The 21,509-nt window shown below is 43.3% G+C and overlaps 1 protein-coding gene across 1 annotated transcript; it reads right to left on the bottom strand.

The window, feature by feature from the left end:
- Positions 1–487: 487 nt before the first annotated feature.
- LOC147881916 (NAD(P)-binding Rossmann-fold superfamily protein) lies at positions 488–20,958 on the bottom strand. The gene is made up of 7 exons (XM_087401823.1): positions 20,718–20,958; positions 19,865–19,958; positions 5,846–5,934; positions 5,526–5,581; positions 5,226–5,372; positions 1,121–1,246; positions 488–973 (listed from the first exon to the last, which is right to left on the bottom strand). The coding sequence occupies exons 1-7, from the start codon at positions 20,915–20,917 to the stop codon at positions 690–692; spliced, it is 996 nt and encodes a 331-aa protein (XP_087257949.1). The 5' UTR covers positions 20,918–20,958; the 3' UTR covers positions 488–689.
- Between the last annotated feature and the right edge of the window lie 551 nt (positions 20,959–21,509).

Genomic DNA, 21,509 nt, shown 5'->3' with positions numbered 1-21,509 from the left:
TCGTTTGCTCTAACCACTCTGCAGTTACGAAATGAATTTCTGAATGGTAGCAAAAAATGCAGAAATGCCAGTTTATCAGAATTTTGAATTGTCAACCTTACCAAGATCATACTGTGCTGCCAAAGAAATCGTGTTTAGCTGTAATAAGACGCTGAAGAAGTTCATTCTGCAATAAATTAACCCTTAATGTTGCACAATGGATGAAGCAGTTTTTGGCACAACCAATAACATCAACGCAATCTATAGCTCAATTGAAGCCAACGATCTTATGTACATGTTGAAAGAAGGCATGCTTGAGTGCACTATTTCTAGGTCTGCTATTCGCTTTCACGTCTGAATCGAATTGTAGAGTGACATCAGCGATTCATTAGATCGACTACAGGAGCTTGAATGCAGAGAATTTGATCAAGCAGATAAGTGTTTCTACAACCAAAGGTCAAGGGGGGAAGGACAAAGCTTCCAAATAAAAGGAGAACAATACTATTATGATCGCACTGTAATACTACCGGTAATAGATTTCCTTCCATAGAGAAGAGTTATAGTAGAAATACTCACAATTCTTCATTGAATTATCATGAATTGATAATGGGATCAAGGCTTCCTTGCTGTTGAGCAATCCTTGAAGCCACAATGAGATACGAAAACCTACTTCAAGGAGCCAAAAACGGAAGAAATGAAACACTTTTGTCCTAACTTCCTCGCATAACTTTAGCTAACTCTTTGATTTGTTCAATTGTTTGTATGCCAAAAACGTCGTCATCAGTTACAGCCTTGATGGCAGCATATGCAACGTCATCAACACTGACAGGAGGAGCAAAGAATAGGTCTGATGCCGGCAAAGCACTCAATGACCGTGTCAATGGTTGAGCTGCATCTAAAATCTTCTCCATTGGCTCCCCAATCACATCAAGTGGTACATCAAAGCCATTAATTCGTCTCTTCCCATAGATAAAGCCAGGACGTAGCACAATACCTACATTCCAAGAAAGATACCAAATGCGTTGATAACTCATACATCATTTATTTTAGTGTTATGTAAGTCAGAATTCACAATGCTCTTAGATATCTCAAATGTAAAACAAAAAAAGAGAGAATTAAAAATTAAATACTGTATGACCACCTGTCGTGGTAAACTTAGCTAGAACTTCTGCCTCCGACCGTTTTTTCCCTGTGAAGTATCCAATATTCTTGAAAATATCTGGTATATTGTAATCATGGACTGATATATAGATGAACTTTGGAACACCTAGGCACAGTATGATCGAAAAACATCAGTTTCCTTCACAAGTTTCTATCCCATTATTTCCGCACTTAATCTCGTTCCCCTCCCCCCCCAAAGCCAAAAAAAGAAAAGCATTTCAATAAAACTTTTCATCATCCGCACACCCAATTATAAGGCACCATGATACCGTTCATACTAAGCCATTTGTCAGACTACTATGATCTGTTGTGCTTTAACTCCAGTTCCGCTCACATTGCTGCAAAACAAACCTTAAATTTGGAATGAAATGAACTATTTTTTTTATAAGACAACCAGCTCAAACAGTTTCTGTTGCTAACACTCGGTGCTAGCTAGATAGAATGAATGTGAATAAGTAGACCACATGACTTTTTTGTCCTTCGGACTTCCATTTCCTTCCTCTGGTACTCATATCCTTAAGGAAGAAAACTCTACTTGCTGTGATCATTACTATATACTTCTCTTACCAAAAGCCCAAATTGCTGCTTTGTATTCAAACTCTGAAGTAAAGCTTCAACATTAAGCCACTACTACATCAAATTTTTGCAGCTCAAGAACTGCCATACTCATATCCTGAAGGAAGAAAACTCTACTTGCTGTGATCATTACTATATACTTCTCTTACCAAAATCCCAAATTGCTGCTTTGTATTCAAACTCTGAAGTAAAGCTTCAACATTAAGCCACTCCTACATCAAATTTTTGCAGCTCAAGAACTGCCATCCTCGCAAGAAGTGATCTAATTCATCTGCTTCCTCGAGATTGTATGCTCTTGTATGCATAGGTCTGCTTTTTGAATAGGCATCTATTCATTTGTTTCCTCCAGCACTGTCTACCTTTCAGTTGGGCATTGAATAGGCATCTATTCCTCTATTTCCTCCAGCACTGTCTACCTTTCAATTGGGCATCTATTCATCTCTGTCACTAGTTTCTGTTGGGTTCTTCCATCTGAATTTGTACATCTCAATTTATATGATCCAGCATCATGTACCCTATGAGCTATTCAAGGACTCTATAACATGCATAGGTATAATCGTCGCCTTGGTTGTACAATTTCAATCTATGCCCTTGCTGCTGGCCCAGGTCCAATCCTTTGCCCTAGGTGTGAGCCATTCTGCCCACTGATCATAGCTTATCCAGCCCATCAATGGCAGCCTGGTAATGCTGCCTATGCTTCCCACATGGCACCTTGCATGCTGCCCATGTGGCAGCCCCTCTTTTCTCCCTTGGCAATCCACGTGGGCTTTCTGAGCCTCTGCTAGTACAGCTGTCCCCCATGCTCTCATTTGGGGACTCTCAGGTGGGGAGGTGATCTATCAAACTCCTACATCCGCTCTCACAGACTTGCTGTGGGCCAATCAATATCCACACTTTCTTGTGAATGCTCCATTAGCTCCCATGGAGAAGCTCTCTGGGAAAATTCAGAGATGTCCTCGTTCTTCAAACTTTCAACCCACAACTCCTGCTTTCCAGGTCCAGTCCCGCGCAAGTGAACCACTCTGGTACACGGGGACAATCTTGGCAATACCACAGGTCCATGGTACCACCAATTTTAGTCACGAATCCACCAGTGGTCTTGAGCAACCCTAGTACAAACAATATCCAGTTGTCCCCCTTAGAATCTAAGAACAGACTAGAGTCTTCCAACACTATCCTTCCGAGGTCTGTTTCAACTCTCTTCACTCTAGCAATATCCACAACCAAGTATCCCACCTGAGCAATGAGACCCCAGTGGCTGATCCACAAAGATCTCCAAGCCCAAGTGTATCTCCAGCAAACCTGGACCATGATCTCTCTCGAGTAGGTAATCTTCCCAAGGTTTCAACAGGTTCACCATAACCATCTTCCAACACCTACATCCAAGTACCACGTCTTTCCCTTCTGCCTTCCAAGATGGCTTTCACCCGCAAGTCCCTCAAATCCTGAGAAACATAAAGCAAAGAATCTGCCCATAGCATGCTACTAAGGTTTGAATGTATACATAAAGAACATGCATACCCATAGATCCACCCACTTGCTTACTTGCTCTGAAAACAAGCCATGTACCTCATGGAGGCACTCATAGTTTTTTCCATACATTTTCATACGGCATACACATACGGGTATGGAAGTATGGAATAAGTATGGAAAAATGCCCCTCACTGAATTCGCCATACGCGACCCTAAAAGTTTTTTCCATGTGTTTTCATACGGCATACACATACGGGTATGAAGTATGGAATAAGTATCGAATAATGCCCCTCACTGAACCATACGCAGCCCTAATAGTTTTCATACTTTCAAAACATAAGGTATAGGAAATTTTATTAACAAGTTCAAGTTTCAAGTTTCAAATTTCAACTACTTAAGTATTCCAAAGATATATCTTAAACCACAAACAGATTAGAGAATCCTCAATGTAGATCCAATAGAGTTGAATCAGGGGACTGAAGACACTCCAGGGGGGGGGGCGCACAGCACTAGAAGCCTGTGCAAACTTCTAGTCTCCAGATGGTTGGCTGCAAAAGGCTCTTTGAGTGCGAAAGGCTCCAGATGACTGACTGGTCCATGGCTCTTCGTGTGTAAAAGGCTCTACGAACAGCATGGAAGAAAATAGAAGTCAAAACAAGGGAGGTCAAGTATGAAATTCCATTTCATACGTCTTTTTTTCAGACGTTTGCATATGTTAGGTATCCATACCATACGGGTATGGAAAAAACTATGGAGGCACTCATGACTTCCCTATGTAATCCTTCAGTACTCTCTTCAGTATCCCAGGTTCCATCTGAACAGGACTCTTGCGGTCCTTTCAAAGAAGCTTCCTTCATGCCAATGATACCAGCCTTGCGCTCAAAGCAATCTGAGCACTCTTTGCTGTCCTTCACCTCCACACAGATTGTTGACTCTTCTCCAAACCACCTTTCAATATCAGACATATAAACCAGAATACTAAGATCTGGATACTTACATCAACAACACTTGGAGTTATCACCAAGGAAAGCTCATCTGTTGTTATCACATCAGCTGCCGGTTTTGACTCTTCTGATTCCTCATTGGACTCCTTTCTCCTCTTCTGATCAGCCAGCTGTCTTCTTTCTACATTCCTTCACGAAATGTCCTGGCTGGTTGCGAAATGTCCTGCCTCGTCGCAGTAGCAGCATTTAGTCTTCTTCTTGCTCCTGCTGGATGAAGACGACTCATCATCATCATCAGTCTTGTCATTTCTCTTTTTCTCATTGTTGGACTTGCCATCGCCAGGCTTGCCCTTACCTGTGCCTTTATTTTTGTTTAAGGCCTTGTCATTGGATCCGCCATATTTCTTCTCCCAGGCTTCCTCCTGCAAAAGAAAAGGCACTAGCTCCTCGAAAGCCACTAGAGCCAACTGCTGCCCTGCAACCATAGTCTTGATGAGACGCTTGTAGTTTCTCAGGAGCATGCCAAGCAAGAGCCTAGTCATTCTTGCCGAATCATCGTTGGACCGATTGCAGAGAGTTGATCCCTCACCACCTTCATCTTGATGATGTGCTCCACATGTAGAAAGATGGCTGCCAGGAAGTTGGCAGCTGTTCGTATTGGTTGACCAGATTTGGAAAGGGATTCCAAAGCTTATGAAGCGGAGAGAGAATGGTGGTTCTAACCACCTTTAGCATTTGATGCTGCTTGTCTATATACTAGTGTATTCCCTTAACATGTCAGAATGGAAGCAACAGTTCTGTCTTCTTTCCACCATTGAAATCCCATTCACTCTCATTTCTGTTACTATGCAAAAGCTCTCTGAAGTTCAGTCATAATTTCGATAGTGTTTCGCTTGCATGACTAAGATCAGAAAACATCCAATTGTGTATAAGGTTTTGGCTGCAAGTTTGAATTACTAAGATGGGAAACATGTGACTGTATATAAGGTTTCATCAGCAAGTACGAATTGCAATAATTATCTGAGCAAGAAAGAGGAAGTTCTGATTTGGGCCCTAGCACAAACATGGGAGTCTTCTTGATGTCGCAACTACCTGCACTGCTTGCAGCATTTACTGCCAATACATTTGCTTCACCATTGAGTTTCTCCATTTGCTCATTAGTTCCAAAGCCACCCACAGTGGAAACTACTGCAGTTGTACCGCTAAGAAGCCCATCCCAATCTGCATAGAACACATCACCTGTACAACAACACAGGTAAGTCACATATTGATAGCATGAATGCTTTGACATTCTTTTCTGCATAACTACTAATAAACAAGGGGAAATAATCACAATGTAGACAAGTAAGCAAAACAAGGAGTTAAGGTTTTAAAGGCAGGAAATATGCATGCCTGAAATCCACACAACTTGATCTACCCATGAATCATTGTGAGGAGGACGCCCTGACCTGCATCATATATAAGTCAGCAGCATAACAACATAACACAGGCAATCCTAACCAAATTGAAAAGGCAGCAACGACCAGACATATATCAGTAAATTCCAAACAAGTATGGTCAAATAACATGCATGATGCATGCATTGCTGACTTCACAAGGATTGTGCCACTAAGCTTCACGGCAATCAAATGGCATGTTCCAATCTCACACGGATGTAAGGAGATGAACGGTTCATCAGGACAAAATTTGGTAAGAATAAGTTGGGCACAAACCTGCTAAGAGATACCACTTCAATTCCCTGCTCAACCGCGGTCTTACAGATGGCAGAGCCAACAAAGCCGCTGCCTCCTAGTACCAGTATCTGCAATTCCAACAAGATGCAATGTTACCATGGACTTGAATTTGAAACAATATCAGCAATATTAAAATGTACTTGAATTATGAAGACATGAACTAATTTTCAGCAGCAGACTTTAAAAACACAGCACCAAGCAGAGGCCTTCTGTGCAAACCAAATGATACAAAAATCTCACTCTTAGGTGACGAGCCAGAGTACTCAAATCAAATTAATTTTCAGGTGCAGGACACTCTGAATCACACCAACATAGGCAGTGAAATGGAATCTGGGAGCACGATGGTGGCACCAGGTTGAGGTCCTACAAAACTATAAGAAGAAAGAATTGAATCTCATCAAACACATCTTGGGGATCTTCATGGCGACCATGCTCGGCATCGAGAAGCAGAGTGTCAACCTACCCCTTCTCGACATGGTGCATCTAAAGATACCTAGGTCCTACAGCCAAGTACAGAACATTGAGGATTGAAGCATGCAAAAATGACAGGGCGGGTGGAAGCTGAACCCAAGCACTATCCCCAATCCTTTCCAAAGAGAATTGATAGGATTTGTGCCCATCAAGCAAAAGACCAAATCCACTGAGGTCTAAAGGGAATCATAACACCATGCCCAAGAGGGAATAAAAGCTGAAACAGAAATGCTTCGATGTCTTCTGGATTGCTCTTGCTGGCCATTGATTTCAGCAACCAAACTGAATCAAAAGTTATGTCAAGGTGGGGAAGTTTACCTGGTCTACGTCACAAATCCATTAGATTGCAACCCACAGCCAGAAGCCTTGTTACAATAGTTCCAGAAGTTAGTTTTGACTTTGGGCTCACCACCATTCCTACACCAACACGGCCCCAGGATGACAAGATAAAAATTCTTGCTGGAGCTTCATCGCCCAACAAACATCCATACCGGCTCAGCAAGGCCATGGAGAAGTTGGATACTAATAGGGTTCACCAAGCCCAATAACTTCCTATATCCAGCCCCAATCCTTGTGTGCCGAGAAAAAGGATAACACAGCTAAGATTGTCGATTACATCGCACTCAACATGCTCACAATGAAGAGTCAATTTCCTATTTCCAAGATCTAACCTTGGAATGGCTCAATGGAGCACAGATGTTGTCCAAGTTAGACTTGAAGAAGATATCCACAAGTCATCTTTCCGCATAGAGAAGGCCTAGTACAAGTTCGTGGTCATGCCCTTTGGTTTCATAGGAGAACCGGCCATATTTAACTGAATCATGTTGCGGGTTTGTATATATCTTTATGTTTCTTGATGGCATTCCGATCTTCTCGAAAGATCCTGCTCAGCATGAGCATCGACTCAGACAGGTCCTCCATCTCTTGAAGCACAATCAATTTCACATCAATGCCAAGAAGTTTAATTTCTGTTCGGAGGAGGTGCACTTCCTTAGGTCCTTAAGCTGTCCCTCTAGTGTCCAATTGAATCTCACTAAGATCAAGGGTATTGCTAAGTCACACAATGCACAAGAGGTACACATGTTCATAGGTATTTGCCAAATCTACCAAAAGCATATCAAGGACTTTCAATTCCAATTAACAACCTGTTGTAGGGAGTACAAACAACAAAGTAACCAATCCACTTTACTTGATAAGCCCTTACAACAATCAAAAGAAGTAGTTACTACAGCCTCATGCTTGGCTTTGACTCAATGGGATCAACATCTTGATGTGAAGACCCATGCCAATGACTGCCATGGGAGCTATATTAGAGAAACATGGTCATCTAATAGCTAAAAAAGGCATTAATTGATACTTGCCAAAACCATGTATTTTGTATATAATAAAGAATTCATTGGTATTATTCATGCCATTAAAACATGGAAACAATTCTTATTTGGACAAGAGTTCACAATCAAAACCAATCACCACACATTGTCGAGGCTTCAAAACATGCCATGCTTGAACAGAAAACTTAGAAGGAACCGGACAATCCAGTAGCTGATTTGCCCTATGTGAAACCCAGGGCGGAGGCAAAAGAACTTTATATAAAGAAGATACAGTAATGTGGGACAACCTCAAAGGACGGCATGACGACCTAGTGAATGAAGAGTCCAATCTTGAAGCCGGTCTTCAAGCTCTTTTTTTTTCAAAAAAGATTACTTCATTAAGTATCAATGAAATCCGCAAGAGCAAGCTCAAATGCGAGAGTACATCATGACATGCATGAAAGGAAAAACAGCTCAAAAAGAGCTAACAAAAATCCAAGGTGAAGGCTGAAAATGCCACCTCAACCCTGAAATAGTCTCAGAGAAGAACGGAGATCCTCTCCAAACTCTGAAAAATGTCTCTCTCCTGGTTGTAGCTACTTTGGAGGATCCCTGCATGCTCGCCCAGATGGCCATCAGTGTGTGTATAGTATCAGTCCATATACTAACCATAGACTGGGGCGGGTGAACCTGTGAGCCCTCCGTCACCTCCGTGCATTTGGCCCTTAAAATATGCCAAGCTGCAATGCTAGCCAGAATCTCCCAAGATGTGTCTACCAAGGCATGAGCAGCTCTAAAAGGAGTGAAAGGAACATCATGGACAGAGCATGACTCCACAGAGTGTCGTCGTATAATGAAGGATAAGTCTGAGTCCTGTCCCTCGAAAAACACCTGAGGTCCAGTAAGAGATAACCATGCCATTGATCCCCAAGTCATGAAGAAGGGTGCTCTATGAAATATGCAAAGAATCTTGACAACACCCTTCCAGATCGTCCTCGCCTGTCTGCACTCCCAAAGGCAATGCTGAACTTACTCGACTGCTGCGTGGCATCAAGGACAAGCAGGATCAGCCCCAAACTTGGATCTCCACAGATTCATTGCAATCCCTCCATGAATAGAAAGCCAAAAGAAGAGAGTGATCTTTCTATTTCTGAGGGATTTTCAGAGCCTTCTCCAAAAGTTTTTCTGCACCTCTATAGAAATATGAAAACTATCCCAATGAGGAGCTCTGGAGAGCCTCCAACCTCTACTACTAAGCTGAAATCTCCTTGCATTTCTGCCGGTCTTCAAGCTCTAGTGATGGTATTGACTGAAAATGGTGAAGCATATGAGTAATAGTCTGCCATATAGTACGATAATGCATGCCAAGCCATATTTTGCAACAGCCAAAGGAAAAGAAATGAGGGTCCCATCTTCATGAATGACATCTGTGACCGAGTGGATCCCTTTAAAACTAAGGAAGTATGAATGTCTAGGCTCCTACAAAGCCAGCGGAGGGGCGAAAACCCTTGACCAATGTATGCTCTCAGCTCTCAGAGAATTTCCCTACAATGAATCCCGGCCATGCCATTTCAAATGTGAGAGGATATGTTTCCAATCCATTAACATGTTAGAGACCAAAGGACAGCCCAAATTTGATCTTGCCATCAATACAACCCAAAAGAAAGTCCCACTCAGTGGGCTGTCAGTGTCACACACACACACACACACACACATATATATAGAGAGAGAGATGAATCCAAGAACAAGCTCATCGTCTAAAACAACAACACATAGTGCAGTTTCAAGCTCATGGTAGTCCTAGTTTAAGAATATCTATCTAGATTAATCTAGAAAATGCCCAAACTCATGCTCTAAAAAAACAACAAGTAGTGCAATTAAAACCTCATGACAATCACTTGCAAGGTTGAAAACCATAGACTCCATCACGCACACAATAGCAGAGACAAGCTATATGACATCTCCACCAATATCATCAGCACCCGCAAGAGTGGGTGTAGACCATAAACAAACACTCTCACACATATATGTCCTGACACCCACACACACTTGAGCATCCATCTATACAAAAGTCTTCATACCAAGTTTTCGTCAATATTCCAGAGGTGAAGGGCATACTCAGCCATGGTAAAGGCTAGCACTGAAGGAGAAGGCTCATCAAAACGTAGTCCAAATTCTCTTCATTCAAGTAGAAGTACTTGTAAAGACTATAATATTTCATTTTACTCTCTCCAAAAACAAGCAATTCAAGAATAAAATGTTTAGAAAAGATAGCTGATGGGACAATGCACCACTTAAGATGGAAAGAATTTATCACAATAACAACAAACTGCAACATGGGCGAAAACTTCACAAGGTGAAATTAGCATGTCCACTAATGCGGTGGAAACGTATATCTAGATGAATCCAGAACATGCCCAAACTCATTCTCTAAAAAGACAACAAAAAGGGTAGTTTTAATCTCATGAAATTCACATGTGTGAAAACCATAAACTCCATCACGCATAGCAAGGATTGCTATTATGCATCCTCACTGATGTCATCAGTGCCTAACGGTTGGTGTAGACCATACTATGAACAAGAGCTCTCACACATACATATCCACACACCCTCGCACACTTAAGCATGTTACACTCCAGCTGAATACATGTGACAAAAGTCTTTACAAAGACCATAAGATATTTTGGTGTAACCCATGCATGTGAATAGTTGTACATATAGGGTTTAGTCCCTCCACACAATAATTTCCATTCCTCTCTTGTAGTGAGGGTTCATCCCCTCCATACAGTACTTAGTCCATCAACTGTTTACAGTTGTATTCAGCCCTTTGGGCAAGACATTATTTTAGTTATTATTCCCTCTTCAGAGGCCCATTAAATTCCTCCCTCCAACTCTTACACTCACTCCACAGTTCCACTTGAGTTTCGAGTACATTATTCTATCAACTCGAGTAGTAGTGAGTAGGAGAGAGAGTGAGTGAGGCTATCTCCTTGTTACACTCGTATCACAACTTCAAATTTTCTTTCCTGAGATAGGGAGGTTCAGTTTAAGGACAGCCACTATTTTATGGTCCACACAAGGTCCAAGAAAGACACCATGAGTTCCAATGACAATCCAATGCCAATGGGGAGGAAGGGTCCACCACAGAACCTTGTAGAGGCTCTAACGATAGTTTCTACAATGATGGCCATGATACAGTCTAAAGAGTCTCTTGACCCACATGGTTCAGCTCCAGGTTATGCGGATTTGATCGAGAGAAAGCCTCTAGAGAGTGATTCAACTGCAGGAGATGCGGAGCAAGCCTCTAGAGAGTGCAAGAGAGCAGCTCGAGAGGCAAAAGAAGAACATGATCATGGGGCTCTAAAAGCCAAAGAACTCAAAGAGCGCGATGCTCAAGAAACCAAGGAGCTCAGACAACGCGAGGCCCAAGAAGCCAAGGAGCTCAGAGAGACCAAGGTTAGAGAAGCGAGGGAGCTTAGAGCGCATGCTCGAGAGGAGAAGGAAGGACAGGACCGGCTATTTCCCATTTCTCTACTCCGTCCACATGAAGATGAAGGGAGGGAGAGAGTCAAGTAGCCCGTCAAAGCTTCTTTTCCTGGGAAGCTCAATTTCTTCGTGCATGATGGTAAGACTAAACCTTTAATGATGCAAAGATGTGGTTCAATGAGTTTGGAAGCTACTTTTTAGTTGTGCCTAAAAACGACAACGAGAGGTGCATTGTGGGGTTTTGGCCAGAGATCACTTGCTGTTCTCTTGTTTCTTTCTCTCCCTCTCAGTGTGGTGTGTGTGAGGTTTGCTTTCTCTCTCTCTCCATTTTTGTTCATTTCGGCTGCACTTCTCACACAGTATTAGAGCCACAGTTGGCTACAGACCTGAGGAGTGGAGGGAGTGTTAAGCCAGCATACAGAGAGGAGGTTTTGGGTGCTGTTCAGAGGTGTCTTTGTGGAGGAGCGTGTGCCAAGAGTGGACTTTTCGGATGCCCAGCAAGGGGTGACTTTGAAGGGTGTTTTCAGATCAAAGAGGAGGTGTTCCCGAGGGAAGGATAGCGAGGAGTGAAGGTACACTGAGCTGTCAGCCCCTTCATCCTCTTCTCCAGCCCTCTCCTTTCTTCAATCTTCTATCTCCGTCTATCCCATCCACCTTCTCTTTCAGCTCAGCTCAGCTCTCTCTTCACTCCGAAATGGCAACTTTGTCCGAGATGGCATAAACAAGACAAAAATATCAGTTTTGCCCACGTTCCCGATTGACCATCAATTGGATAGGCTCAACTATGAAGTCTGGCGAGTGATGATGGAGTCTGTGTTGCACTCATATGATCTGGCAAATTTCATATTGATAGGAGTTGTCCCCTTGTGTCCAATCTAGGCATGCTGGAGCAGAAGGAGGCCGAGTCCATGTCTCAGCTCTGGGACCGTGTCAATGCAAGTGTAAGGTCGTTTATTCTCCTTAACTGTACTCCTCAGGTGATTATTCATGTGAAGCACATGCTAGTGGCCAAGAGTATATGGGAGCACTTGGTCGAACCCCTCTCATGAAGAGGGTTTCCTTGGAATGTTGATTTTTAGCACATACTGAAAAATAACCCATTTTTTCAAAAAAATTAAGGGAATCTTTAAGGAGAAACATTCACAATTACCCAAACAATCTCCAATAATGTTAAACGTGCCTTGAGATGTAGGAGGCTCTCTTGCTTTTGTGATCCATGTATGCAGAGAAAATGGAGAAGATGCAAGAATAAGGCATATGCAAAAAGTTGGGAGTATCATCCTGTTGTCCCCATGGGTGATGGTGAAGGATGAAGATGTTGTTGATACCCCCATGTATGTTGGCCACCCAGATGCCTTGACTGACTCATTGTGTGTAGGAGAGAACTTTGTTGTTACTGTGTCAAAATATGGGAAGCAAGGTGAAATATTAAGTGCTCTAAGGAAAAGGAAAGAATACCCGGGGTGATGGTGGATAATTGAGGCAACATTTTTGCTGATAGATCGCTAGTACTTACGGGATACTACTACTATGAGAAAGTCCAAGATGATGTGTGGGAGTTGCTTGTCAATGAACCTACATTTCTCATGTATGCACACCTAGTGTGGGCCATTAACATTCATATGGAGCCCATACTAGAAGAGGAAATTCTATTCAGGCTATCACCTGAGATTGAAGAAAATGTATATAACATCATGCCTTTCATCTATTAGCTGAGTGCATATTTTTATAGCTATCTTCTAGCAAGACAAAACTTCTCCAATTTTGCGACATCATAGATTAGAAGTTTCACAGTGATAGCTACAACATGTTGTGTCTTTGACATTGGGTAGAATGAATGTCCAACTGTTTGAGTCTACAAAGCTTCGAATATTTTGACAAGTTGTCCATAAACACGTGGATATCAATGGATGGGTGAGTTGCTGTGAGTGATTTTGGGTATATGATGCTTGATGTTTCTCAAGTTTTGTGAATGGTTAACATGTGGGTTAACTAGTTACATTTAGATCTGGGTGAGACTGTATAAGAAACTTGAGCTCTCTAGATCTAGCTAGTGTTCTGTAAAACAAGAACTTCCAAACTTGCAAAATCTTATTGTGTTTTCATCAAGTAGATACATTGCTGTCCACTCTTATACTTCTACCTATCTGGCAGAATACTATAGCTTGGTTGTGGTCAACAATGATGGGATTCATAGTTCCCTTTTGACAACAACATCAACTTCATAAGGTGCTTTTCTTTGTGTTTACTGTTTGCCCCAAACTGGTGCTTTCATTAAAGAGGCTCCCAACGCCGTTCATTTCAAAGCAAAAACATTTGTCGTTTGCACACTATTGATGTAGGTATATTAGCTGATGTTCTTCTTTATGTTGGGAATCACATGGCTTGCAATTTCCCTATTCTAACAAACAGCATGATGCCAAGTTCAAAAAGTACTTAAGATCAAATTTCGACTTTTGAATAAGGCGATGATGCATTTTTCTCAAGAAGTCTCATTCTATTGAATGCTTTTATTTGCTAGAACCCCAAAAATAGTGATTGTTTTAAAAATACATTTCTTGCATCCAAGAGTGACATGTTTGTGTGGCTAGTTTTAGAGTCTCTTTTGTTATTTTGTGTGCTCTTTTTTTACACACCTGAGTAGAAAGGACGGAAGCAATTGACCGCAAAAGAACAAGAAGCACTCAAGACGTCCCGTACGTGTAACCATTGTGGCCAGAAAGGTCATTATTGGCAGCAGTGTCCCCAAAGGAACAGTGAGGGGACCATTAACCAAGTAGACAATGTTACCGCCGCAACGACTTACACTCCAGCCTTCTAGTAGCACACGGCAGGATGTGCTGCCAACCAGCTTTCCGGATCCAGATGGAGGATTGGTTACTTATTTGTGGTAGCGGTACCTACCAGTTAGGTGCAATAGGAAGGGAGTCTTTCATCAAGTCCAGCTTTCAGGCAGAACCTCAAGCCACGAGGAGTTGTTCCCACTGACTTAGGTGGCAGTATGTTACCAATCTGTATTTTATTTGGACGTTATGACCTAGCAGATCAGAGGCGGTCTCCTAGTGTTCTGCTACACCTATTGTCTCATGAGCTGCTAGAGATCCGGATGGGTCAGCAAATTGCCAGTGCAGAAAACACAGTTGATTGATCCTTGTGAGTTGTTATATGCCCGTTGTCATTGGAGCACTGAAGTTCATCGATCTGGTGACAGTGTACCACTTTGGACTTGAGAGGGGGGGCTATCTAACTCTGAGTTACAGGCGCCTATGCAAGGAAGCAGACCTTGCACCAGTGGCAATATCAGTTGGATTATTAATCCATTACCTTCTGTTGGAGCTACCAGCAGTTGGATTGTTGTACCAAATGACCTACTGTACCAGTACCAGACCAGAGGAGTGTACCTAGCACATGTGTCCTGAAAGCAACAGTTCCAGGTTTCCAATGATCGTGCTGAGTCAGCTCGCGCCAGGAGGAGGCTTCTTGAACTATACCTGTGGCAGTCTTCAGCGATGGAGTATCACACGACGGATTAAAAAATACAAAACTTTGACTTTTTTGTCAAAAGTCAACGTGTCGACCTTTCTTGTCAACGTTGACTTTTGGCCAATCTGGTCAACAGTCAGTGTTGACCTGCCAACCAAGGGTCGGCTAGTGTACCATAAAAGCCTATATAATGGAAGCCCCTTGGCCCATCATTTCAGCCCACCTTCAAACTAGTCTTGGCACTCCACCACCTCAGCCAACCACAGGGGATCAGCCACGAACAGGCCAAGACAGGAGCAGCACATCAGCTTCCTCCCCACCATCATCTTCAGGCCATCTTCAGGACCCGGTTCAATCCAGACAGCAACAGTTAGGGTTCTGCATTAGAGCAGTCCCTTCCGGCCATTAGTACTCAGTTCAACAGTGAGGGTTTAGTCCCTCATACAATATTTCCATTCCTCTTTTGTAGTGAGGGTTCATCTCCTCCGTACAGTACTTAGTCCTTCAGTTATTTGTTGCAATTCAGCTCTTTGGGCAAGAGATTATTTCAGTATTCTTTCATCTTTGGAGTCCCATTATATTCCTCCCTCATACTCACACTCACTCCCCCGTTCCACTTATGTTTTGAGTGCAGTATTCTGTTAGTTCAGGTAGTAGCGAGCAGGAGAGGAAGTGAGTTAGGCTAGATTCCTAGCACAGTGATGCATCCACTGTTCCATGTGTCATGGCTATGTGGACCAGCATTGATAAGGATACCAAAAGTGGAGCAGCCAAAGATTGCTGCAATAGTGGTTGAGCCCAAGCAGATTTTGCTTCACAGGTTCAAGACAGGTACCAGCAACTGCCAACTTCTTGTATGCACTTAGGTTCAAGCACCAGGCATCCCACGAGGCACATGAGTTGACTAGGAACATTGCGCAACTAGGCAGCATATAAGGAAGCCTTCAGCCTCCCTGATTTTGCTCCAATAGAAGGGGATGTCTGGCCATCCTCAGCCCATACCATGCTCCTACATGGCAAGAGGATGGGACACATGGCAGCCACCCCATGGGACTATTCAGGGTTCCAGTAGCAGACCTAGTTGTCACATGTACCCTTGCACTTGGATACAATGTGACACGCTGGCTACATCAACAAGTGCTTAATAGATCCCTAATAGGTGACTTTGTCGTATGTCGTGACCCCTTTGTGTGCCCTAGTCCAAGGACAGTCAGACACGACAGTCTACATAGGTCAATCTCTCAAGCCTAAGTCAGTCTTTATTCATTGGTACCCACTAGAGAACCAAGTAGGGTAGTGTTTCCTTGTTAGGTTTAGAGTAGAATAGGTGCAGTAGGTGCATCCCATGATAGGAGTCCCAAAGAGGCCCCCAAGTATGAGGGAAGGGGATGGGGGGTGGCGCCTCTTATAGGCAGCCTCAGCTCCCCCCGAAATCGACCCAAGGGCTTGGTTTTAGGCCCTACCAAGCCATCCGACCAAGTCGACTAGAACCTAGCTGGCAATCGGCCATATGGCCGACTGGTTGGTTGGATTTGGAGGCCTATATAAGTGGCCCTTTGGGGCTCACAGGTGGGGAGGTGACCAACCCTATTCCAACACAGGGACCATTACCTCAGACTGGATTCAAAGTTTACCTCTCATCTCTGAAGAGCCTGTTTCAAAATTTCGGCACCCAGCTCCAGAGGTCCAACGCATTCCATCCGCAGACAGACGGGCAGTCGAAAGTCTACAATCAGCTGGCATCCAATGTACTTAAAAGTTAAAGCATAATGTCATAATACAATCTTCCGCTCATATAGGTCATCCTTAATTATACCTATTCATCAAGTATTGATTGTACACCATATGAAGCAGTGTTCGGCAGAAGGTTTTTATCACTCCTCACCAAGATTATTTCTCCACTCTTGAAGCCAATAAGACAACCGAATCCATGGCAGAGATCAGAGAGTCAATCAAAGACCACTACGCCAAAGCGCAAGCAGCTTAGACGTCTGAAGCCAACAAACCCATCGAGATGTTACCTTCAAGGAGGAGAATGGTTCGAATTTATCAAGCAAAGGTTGAAACAAGTAGGCAAGCGATGTCCCAAGCTCTCCTTCAAAATCTTCAGACCCTTTCCGATTATTAAAAAGATCAACGACGTCTCCATGAAGTTGTGGCTTCCAGATAGTTGAACTATGCACAATGTCTTTCAGGTATTGCAGGTTGAAGCCTTACATCGGCCCAGCACTCAAAGAAATCACAAATGAGCAGCAACCCGAGGTGATCGACGACATAGAAATTATAGAGCTAGAACAGATTCTTCTCCAAGGAAGACGCATCCGGGAGTTCTACACCAAGTTCCAAGATTGAGGGACCCATGAAGCGATATGGTTAGATGAAAGCTTTTTCAGGAGTTCCCATAGGTATTGGCGAACTGCTTGGAAGCAAGGTGCAGCATGACACTCTGGCTACATCAACAAGTGCTTAATAGATCCCTAATAGGTGATTTTGTTGTATTAGCGAACTGCTTGGAAGCAAGGTGCAGCATGACACTCTGGCCACATCAACAAGTGCTTAATAGATCCCTAATAGGTGATTTTGTTGTATGCCGTGATCCCTTTGTGAGCCCTAGTCTGGGGACAGTCAGGTACGAACTACGTAGGTCAGTCTCCCAAGCCCTAGGTCAGTCCTTGGTCACTAGTACCCACTGGAGAACCGAGTAGAGTATTGTTTCCTTGTAATAGGATAGGTGCAGTAGGTGCAACCCATGAAAGGAGTCCCAAAGGGACCCCAAGGGCAGCACCAAGGATGAGGAGAGGGGCAGGGGGGGATGTGCCTTTTATAGGTAGCCTCATCTCCCTCTGAAGTCGATCCAAGGGCCTGGTTTTAGGCCCTACCAAGCCAGCCAACCAGGTCGTCTAGAACCGACCTATCAGTCAGCCATATGGCTGGCTGGTTGGCTGAATTTGGAGGGGCCCTTTGCGCCATTCTTCAGCATTCACTGCTCCAGCCTTTAGCCTCATTCCAGCCTCAGTCCGGCCTTGTGCAGCGCCAAGAACAGCAAGGATACCAGCCGTACAATTGCGATTGGGGGCGTCAACGCAGAATTTGACAAGGTTTTGGACAGCAAATGAGGTTGAGGTTTGGAGCTCTGTTTCAGCAGCTTTTCTTTTTGAGTTTGGAGTTGTATTTCTCAGCTTCACACAGCTCTTATCTCTCAGTTCTGAGCTCCATATCTCAGCTCTTTCCCTTCCTCAGTTTCACCTCCACTCACCTAGTTACTGCATGCCCATGGACAGCACTAGCCTCTTCGATAGCCTCGCACAGTGGTCTACAACGTCAATGTGGGGAGCATTGGGGTCTTGGTTGTGGCTGGAACTGTTTCTCAGGCTTTGTGGGTCAACTCCACGTGTTCAAGGTTGAATTCCGTGCGCTCTTGAGGAGTGTCTTTTGTATTTTCAAGTTCTCCAAGTTTAATGCAAATTCTCCCCTATATTAGGGGAGGTGGTCCTCAGTTGGTAAAGGGACCCAATTGGTGGTCGCTCCATTTCTCTAACCCTTATATATCTCTCTCTCCTCTCTATGATGCATACACAAAGAAGTCTCGCAATAAGATTTCAAAAGATCTCGCTGCAGTTTACACGATCATTAACCGTTGCATGTCACATTAGCTCTGCCACACAGGCTGCCGCATCATCCAAGGTGCAGAACAGCAGCAAGGCAGGTTAGACAGGTCGCCGAACTGCGAGGTCAGCAGGCATAAATTATGTAGCTCCATATGCATGCTCCGCATTAGACGATTGAGGGATCTTGCCTAAGAATGCTTATTACATACTCTTACTTTCTCTCCATCTTGTGGATGATCTTCATCTCCGATGACGATATCAAATAGACCTCTCTATTCTAAGATTGCATCACTTTCATATTCCAAAAATGATACTCGTTCCACCTAAATTTTCAAAGATGAAAAAACATTCAACGTTGATGCCTTGTTTTGGCAATGCCAGCATACAAGTTGTATGCAAAGTATTCCATGAATTGATGGAACTTTTAGATCGCACGATCAACATGTATCTCCTTATATAGATCAGAGGAGTGTCTAAAAAACCTTGGAGACACTTCATGCAGACAGAGGCATCAATCAGAACTGAAGTTTGCGCCCATAACAACATGTCTGCAACTTGAGTTCATGAAAATACACACTGAACTACCTTGCCAGAACTGTCTTTCATAACACTCTAAACGCTCATCCTCATCCTTAGAAATGCTTAAAGCAATTCAAAGTTAATCAAGAAGGTCTTGAACCCAAAAAATTTCCAGGATGATATCATGGCAATTGAATAGATTTCAACCGACAAAATTGTAAAAATGCAATTGAGACTCTATGTAAAAGAGTCAAACATGTGAATCTCAGAATTTGCAAAGGGACCATCATCAAGAAGGGCAATGAACTGCAGGCACCTATAGCCCAGTATCTCTACAAGGCAGAACTGAAACTATGCACAGACAAAAAGATACAACTATCTCTCATAGCTCTGCAAATGCTCGTCCTCTCCTTGGAAATGCTTAATGCAATTCAAACTTACTCAAGAAACTCTTTCATAGCTCTGTGAATGCTCGTCCTCTCCTTGGAAATGCTTAAAGCAATTCAAACTTACTCAAGCAGGTCTTGAACCCAAAAAATTTCCAGGATGACTATCATGGCAATTAAATAGATCTTAACCAACAAATTTGTACAAATGCAATTGAGACTGTATTTAACAGAGTCAAACATGTGACTCTCAGAATTTGCAAAGGGGCCATCATCAAGAAGGGCGATGAACTGTAGCATCTTATGGACCAGTTATCACTACAAGACAGAACTGAACCTATGCACAAACAAAAAGGTAACAAAGAAAGCAACTAGACAAGTCAAATATCTGCTTGAAGAGGCAAATTCACTACAGGCAGCTGGGAAGGTCATGTGCAGAAAAACAACCCAAATCTTTTGCCTTTTCACGTGCGCCGTTCCTTCTACTGTGCTCTCCAAAACTCTAGGTTCTTCCTGCCCATATGTGCTACTGATAAACACATGCTAGACGAATCTATGTCTTACATTGAGTGTTGAAAATTGCTATGCTTTAGCTCGTTTAAAAATGCTCATGCAAAGCCACTCACTGCTGTTCGCATTATCCATTAACCTCAAGACACTTTTAGCACTGATACCCACTGTTGGATATCTTGTGAGGGAAAATCAACAGAAACCGCGATTATACTGATAGTTCACCTTCTGCGTTTGTACTTTAGCAACAACGTCAATGGGATCAGATGTATACTCAGATCCATCACTTCCAGTTGCATACGTGAAGCACAACAGCCTCCTGCAGTAAAAATTCCAGATGTTTTAGGATACACATGCAACAACGCATCAACTCTGCAAGAGCCATGCTTAAAGTGCAGACCATTAGAAATTATCCAGCTGCGATTGAGATTTAGCTCACCCCAAATCAGGTATACAATCTGAACGTACAATGCATTAGGGGCAGAAGGGAGGATGGCACAGCAAAGACAGACCTTATGATGATACACCTTCAAACCATCACTTTCACTCACATCACAGCCAGTAATTGATAAGAAAACGAGATTCCCAAAAACTTCTAGGAGACTTGTCTCTCCATAGCAGTGGCCAACAAGAAAGATAGGAAGTAAATAAATGGGCATGTATTTCCCATGATCCACATTCCACATTTGCTAACATTCATCTGTACTCCAAAGGTAATATTTCCTATCAACTTAAGATATAAAGAATTATATACAAGCTTCCTAGTATTCGCTAAATAATTAGCAAGCCTTGGAAATTCATGAGCCTGTCAGAAGCTAAGTGTGGAATCATCCTACATCTTGCAAGACTTCAGTGAAATGGCAGGAGCCCTCTTTCCAACATAAAGACAACTAAGTAATGCAGCAATTATTTTGGTAGAGGATCGACGTAAAGGATGGTCCACGAATCTAGATCAACGGTAAACGGAACAAGAACAGTCATCTCAAAAAGCGCTAGCAAAGCTAAGCTTGGCAACGCGACGAGAGGCTAAAGAGATGGGTTTTGCAAGAATGCGAGAAGGAAGCAGAGGGATACGCACTCGAAGCGAGACGAGGGGAGGTGGAGGTGGCGGGGATGGTGGTGGGGGTGCGGGGAAGAGAGGAGGCAAGAGACGGGCGAGTAATGGGCGAGGCGAAAATGGAAGTGGGGAGGTGGGGGGAGGGGGGAATGTGGAGAATGGCGAGGATGGAGGGAGAGGGAGAGGTGCCGGGCGCCAGCAAGCAGAGCAGCGGGCGCCATAGCTGCTGGCTGAGCTGATGAGCTCTCAGCTCGCACTTGCCAAAAAATAAAAAGCTGCTGATTACAATTTATTCCAATTTTTCATTTTTGTCTTCTCTGACTTTGACTTGCTTTTTGACACGCGGCCTCCCTGTTGCCCACATTTTTCCCACTTCATTTGTGGCTCATTTTTCCAAGCATGTGTTCCTCAACCCTCGCCTTCGAATAATAGACGCCCACGATGTTCAAAAACAGGATAAATTATATGTATCGCCCAAGAGGAGTAAGAAAGAGAGAGAAAAGAAGAGAGGGAGTCCTCACTCGGAGGGAGGGGCGGAGAGAGAGAGAGAGAGAGAGAGAGAGAGAGAAGAGGAAAGGAGGGGGCTAAAAATGTGGAGAGAGAGGAGACTCTCGATTTCTACCAAGTGGCACAAATCCCTCAAAAAAATGAGCTTCTCAATGCCATCGGCTTTACTTAGGCCTCCCTTTATGGCAGGCCAAAAAAGAAATTCGTTTAATTTATTGCCTCGCACTTCTAGCCCAATGCCTGATTAACCTAATGTTTGTGAAAAAATTAATCCAAGGAGCGAGTAACGTAAGCGACTTACTCGAG

The sequence above is a fragment of the Dipteris shenzhenensis genome, chromosome 30 (genome assembly GCF_047967505.1).
Source record: "Dipteris shenzhenensis isolate YYH24624 ecotype China chromosome 30, Dip_SZ_1.0, whole genome shotgun sequence".
Classification (NCBI taxonomy): domain Eukaryota; kingdom Viridiplantae; phylum Streptophyta; class Polypodiopsida; order Gleicheniales; family Dipteridaceae; genus Dipteris; species Dipteris shenzhenensis.
Note: the sequence above shows the minus strand (reverse complement) of the source record. Positions and strands in the feature narration are given on the sequence as shown.